The sequence below is a fragment of the Chiloscyllium plagiosum genome, chromosome 32 (genome assembly GCF_004010195.1).
Source record: "Chiloscyllium plagiosum isolate BGI_BamShark_2017 chromosome 32, ASM401019v2, whole genome shotgun sequence".
Lineage (NCBI taxonomy): Eukaryota > Metazoa > Chordata > Chondrichthyes > Orectolobiformes > Hemiscylliidae > Chiloscyllium > Chiloscyllium plagiosum.
Genome location: NC_057741.1, coordinates 17,019,459 through 17,025,458, shown reverse-complemented (window position 1 = coordinate 17,025,458; position 6,000 = coordinate 17,019,459). Strand labels below are relative to the sequence as shown.

Below are 6,000 nucleotides of genomic sequence, written 5' to 3'. Positions count from 1 at the left end.
ACCAAATTTTCAAAAGTTTTACATTCGCGAATGAGTTGCTATGTTCAAGAGTCGGTCTACAAAGGGGCTGTGTGAGCTGGCTTGTCTGGGAGGGATAGGTAAGGAAAAGGAAGTGGAGGAGCAAGTATGGCTGGAGAAATTAAAAACAAACAATTTTCATAAATTTTAATAGCAAGTAGTGAATGGAATTTAACAGTTGGTTGGGAATCTTAAGAATATAGAACTTACACGTCTAAAGATGACTATTTTGGAGTAATTTACTGCAGCTTTATCTAAATACTGACACTGTTTAAAAGAATTCTGGTACTGAATAGACAGTCTGTAGAGAGTGTCTGGAATATGGGGCTATTGTTGACTAGCTACCTGATGGGGATTTCCCTCCTTCCTCACCATTGAGGATAAAAGTTAAGAGATAGAAGTTCTCTCTCTCTCTCTATCTGTCTGTCTCTCTCTCTCTCTCTCTCTGACGGGGTTGGTGTGTGTGGGGTGGAGGGGGTTATGGTGGAAGGTGGAAGATTAATGTCTGTGTGTAAAGAGCCCAAATCCCTGGATAATTTTCCTGATCTCCATACCCACCTGAAAGGTATCCCGCAGGAGTGCCTTGGTGAACAGGTGCCTCAGGCATTTCTGTTGTAGTCTTGATGCAACCACTTTGCAGAAGAATGCCCTGTAGCAGCATCTTCACCTCTTTGTCAGCCCTGTATTCTTGGATCTTTCCTTGTTTTCACACTTGCACTCCACCCATGAGCCAGAATCCACCAGTTGCCCCCCACCCCCTGCCATTTATACTAATTAAAGCAGCCCGGGCTGAGACAGCTGTTGAGGGATTGACAGAAGCCCCAAACCCAACAGAATTCAACCTTGAAGAGAGGGATAGACCACTTTGTCCCATCCATTTTAAAGTGACCCTAGTTGAATAGTCACTTGTGACGGGAAACTAACTTCAAAAGAGAAAACGCAATAAAATTAAAATGCTTCCCTCTTACTCCAAATTTCGCAGTAATTTGAGTTCAACTGTGTATGATCACAAGTTTGTATGATATAGAATTGCTTTTTTGTGCTCTTAATGCATCATGAAGACTCTTAATAATTAATTTTTTTTTATGTTCCTCTTAAAGCTTCAAGAAACTGTAAAGAGGAAACTTGAAGGAGCACGTTCCCCATTAAATGGTGACCTGCAAAATGGAGTTTCTGACAGCAGCTTCTCTCCAAGCAGCAAGCGAGTCCGAAAAGATGGGCTTGGGTTAGACCACAGCAACACCCTGTCGAGTAAGATCCCCATGCCTTCAGTCTCTCCTCTGCATCAACTTGACATAAAGTCATCATTGCAGATACCAACCAGCGGAAATAATGTGACTGGCTTTGATGACATAAGCAAAGAGAGCAGACATGCCAGATTGAACCTGCAGGCCAATGGCACCAGAGACGAAGATGACTTCAACATAATCTTAACCAAGGAACTTAAACAAGAGCCACTCGATGATCCAGGTTGCATGGACTCATCAGATGCTTCTCTTCTCCATCAGAATAAACTGTTCTCTGATATTAATCTTAATGAGCAAGAATGGCAGGAATTAATTGATGAACTAACGAGCACAGTTCCAGAAGATGACATGCATGATCTATTTAATGAGGATTTTGATGAAAAGAAGGAGATGGAGATTATCAGACCCGCGTCACAGACCCCAATCCCACCAGAAAATTCAAATATAAAGAGTGAGATGTGCCAGTCTCCTTTTAATCAGATGTCGATGGGATCTCCGCAAGTTAGGCCATCTTCGTCAGGTCCTCCATTTTCTAATGTCTCTACTGTTTCTAGTGTGTCCTCTGTGTCAAGTATTTCATCCCTTTCTGCTCCCGCCACTTCACCAGTAACATCTGTGAGCCAACCCCAGCAGCAAACTCCAAATCAAAGTCAAGCACATGCAAGGTCTGGAAATGGCTTTTTGTTAACTACATCTTCTGGGTCAGGGTCAGGACAGGGTCCAGGGCCGGGCTCTGGGCCAGGAACTCTTCAGTCAAGTGGTTCTGATCTTTCTCGAGCTGAGCAGTTAAAACAAATGGCAGCTCAGCAACAGCAAAGAGCTATGCTGTTGCAACAAAAGCAGCAGCACACGCAGCCACACCAGCAGAACCCAACACCCAGCTGGTCATCTGCAGCCCCACCACACAGTCCTTTCGCAGGGCGTTTTAATCCAGACAAACCAAATAGCCCGATGATGTACCCACAGGCCTTTAATAACCAAAAGCCTATGGTGCCTACTATGACAAACAACCCTCAGAAGGCCATGAATAACTACCTCTCACAAAACCCCATGAACATAATGAATCAACAGCCAAATACGATAGGGCAGACCTCTGTGAACAAACAGCCTATGCTTTCGTATGCTAACACTAAGCCACTGTCTCATTATAATATTGAGCCTGTGGGCCAGAGAATGACCCCACCTATGGCTAATCAGAACAAAGCTCCCATGATGCCCTACTTGCCACAACAGCAGCCACATGTTCAATCTCAGGCTTCTCATATTAGCGAGGAGCAGAAGCGTTTGCTGTTAATGAAGCAGAAAGGACTACTACCCCCGACAATACCTTATGGAACACTGCCAAGCCATGGTCCGGTAAGTGAGCAGAGAAAATTGATTTTTAGATGTTGGCAAGGTGGATGCTTTTACAGTCTGATGATTTCCCTAATTCCAGTTCTTTCAAATTGATGTGATGTAAATTTGATAATTTGGTTATGTCCAATATTTTAATTGATCTTATATTAGATGGTGTGCATATTTTTTGTAAGGTTTCTTGATTCCAACTTCAGGGGTCCTGAGGAAAACTGATCTAAACTGAGTAATTTCTTGCTTCAAGCTTTGCTTTGGAGGCATTTTATATATTTTGTGTTAAATAAGGAAATGTGCTGAGAACAATTTGCCTTTACAAACTCTCAAAGATAAAGAAGTGTAACCAGTGAACAATGTGTGATTAAAACCTGCAGCAAAATGTAGGCCTCAGTTTGAGATCTGGTATACTCACTTGTGTCCATGATCTGTTAATTATTGTCCAAACTGTAGTGGACTGTTTAATCATGCATGCACGGTGATGTTTGTTCTGTAAGCATACTTTTATTTGTTCAAGTGTAAAAGTTTCTTCTAGTTTTCTGATCACTTCTATCACAGTAACAAGACTAAAGGAGTTAACACTGAGGAGGCATGATGGTCAAATTTGATACTCCTTATTTGCAATGTCACAATATCCTTGATTTAACAAGCAGAATTACAGGTCTGAAGTCTGTAAAGAGACTGTTCATTACTTTTTAAACATTTCATGTTTTGAGTAGCTATTAGCTGTGTAACTTAGCAGTATAAATAACGCTACAAATCACCAAATTCGTATTGTTGGCTGCAATAATAGCTCACATCTCTATTAGCTATAGAATCACGCCTTATCTAACTATGACCACTGACACAAGACCATTTGTTCCATTGTGTCTGTATGCCAACTCTTTGCCAGAACACATCCAAATGAATCCCATTGTTCCACTCTCTCCCCACTGCATTATATCCTCTGCTTCAAATATTGATTTCTTAGAAGTTCCATTGGTCTTTAGATTTCAGTCACTCTCTGAAGAATGGAAATAAATGTTTGTAGATGAAGTGCATAAAAGTCTCAAATGAGTGACAAATATTCTTGAATGGGATTCATAGTCTGTTGCAAGATTGTTAGCTGAATATGTTCCAGGTGCTTTGAAATTTACAGGAATATAAGAAAAATCAAGAGAAATTGGAAGTATAAATACACCAGAGTAATACAGCACAGAAACAGGCCCTTCAGTCCACCATGTCTAGGCCAACCAACAAACACCAAACGATACTAACCCCATTTACCCACATTTGATCCATAGCCTACTATGTCCTCACATTTTAAGTAGTCATCCAGATGTTTCTTCAATGTTGTGAGAGTATCTGCCTCCACCACCCTCTCTGGCTTGTGCATTCAATACTTCCACCATCTTCTGGGTGAAAAAATCTTTCCTTAGATACCCTCTAAACCCCTGACATTAAATTTATGCCCTCTGTGGAAAAGATTTGAACAATCAATGCCTCTCATATCTCATAAGTTTCTGATCAATAATAACTCCCCCCAGATATGGAAGGTGATGCAGTTAACTGTTGAGAGAACATGCTTGGATTCTGTCTTGTTGGAGTTAGTCATTTCCCAATAGTTGTGTGACTGATTGAATTGTACTTCTAGTTATGAACCAAACCAGAATATTGCCCAGATCTTGCAGGGTTCATTATCTGAGGAGTTATGAATACAACTGAACACAATCACCAGCAAACATGGGCGGCACGGTGGCACAGTGGTTAGCACTGCTGCCTCACAGCGCCAGAGACCCGGGTTCAGTTCCTGCCTTGGGCAACTGTCTGTGTGAAGTTTGCACATTTTCCCCGTGTCTGCATGGGTTTCCTCCGGGTGCTCATGTTTCCTCCCACAGTCCAAAGATGTGCAGGTTAGGTGAATTGGCCATGCTAAATTTCCCGTAGTATTAGGTGAAGTGGTAAATGTAGGGGAATGGGTCTGGGTGGGTTGCTCTTCGGAGGGTCAGTGTGGACTTGTTGGGCCGAAGGGCCTGTTTCCACACTGTAAGTAATCTAATCTAATCCCACTTCTGACCTTGTGTAGGAAGGAAAGGTATTGATGAAGCAGCTGAAAATGCTGGAAGGACTCTACATTGAGGAGGTCCTGCAACGATGCCTCGTGACTGGGATAATATGTCCCTAACAACCACAAGCATCTTCCTTTGTATTGAGTATATTTCCAGCCACTCCTGAGGATGAGGGATGCTGTGGCATTACAGGAACAGTCTTAGTATTCTTGCCTCCACAACAATGAAATTTAAAACCATCTTATCCTCTACGGAATAATCCTCAGGGTTCATCTCAATCTAATTTCAGCAAGGAGACCTGAAGCAGATATTACATATTTCATTTAAATATCTAATGAGTTCAGCCCAGTTGCACCTTGGAGGATTTTCAGATGAGCTTTGCCCATGAAATCTGGTTCCCCAAATTAAAATCGCATCTCAACAAAGTTCAATTTCTATGCATATGTTCCTGAATAGCTTGCCAATTTTGTTTTAAGATGACATTACTTTTCGCAATATCTGCTTAATGTAAGATCCTATTCTAATGCCTGTCATGATATACTCTCTCCCTTAGTGACTAACTCTATCCTGCTCCCTGGTGACCGAGTCAAACTGTTTTGTTTGAATCGGAGATGCCGGTGTTGGACTGGGGTTTTGTTTTGTTTGAGGCCTAGTTGTGTTTTGGACACATTTCTAGTCCATCATCAAGCCAATTGGTTTGCACTTCTAGCGTCACCCAAATGTGTCCCTATCTCAGCTCGAGCTGAAATTCTCATTTATACCTTTGCAACCCCTAAACCTAACTGCTCCAATGTTTTTCTTATCAACCTCATTTTTTCATTTTCCACAAACCTGAACTTGTCCAAAATGTTGCTGTTTCTAACTTCATGTATTACTCACTCCTCTAATTGTTGACCTCCCTTTGTTCTCAAACCCATTAAAACCTTGATTTTAAATTTCTCCTTCATATTTACAATTCCTCTGCTTATCCACCAGTACAAACATCAAAGATCTCTGTTGCTTCTTGAATTGTGGCCTCTTGCATGGGGTGTCACAGTGGCTCAGTAGTTGTCACCACTGTCTCACAGCGCCAGGACCCGGGTTTAATTCCTGCCTCGAGCGACCATGTATGTGGAGTTTGCACATTCTCCCCGTGTCTGCGTTTCCTCCACACACTCCAAAGATGTGCAGGTTAGGTGGATTGGCCAATGTGTCCAGGGATGTGCAGGCTAAGTGGATTAGCCATGGGAAATGCAAGGTCACAGGGATAGGGTGGGGGGGGGGGGGGGGGTGGGTCTGGGTGGGACGCTCTTTGGAGGGTCGGTGTGGACTCGATGCACCGAATGACCTGCTTCCACACT

At 42.4% G+C, this 6,000-nt stretch overlaps 1 protein-coding gene across 4 annotated transcripts in view; it reads left to right on the top strand.

The window, feature by feature from the left end:
* Positions 1–6,000, top strand: part of maml3 (mastermind-like transcriptional coactivator 3) — a 524,196-nt gene that overhangs the window by 317,446 nt on the left and 200,750 nt on the right. For all 4 annotated transcript variants that reach the window (XM_043674113.1, XM_043674111.1, XM_043674110.1 and 1 more), the window contains exon 2: positions 1,119–2,621. In XM_043674113.1, coding sequence (XP_043530048.1) covers positions 1,119–2,621 — 1,503 coding nt within the window. The remainder of the gene's footprint in view (positions 1–1,118; positions 2,622–6,000) is intronic.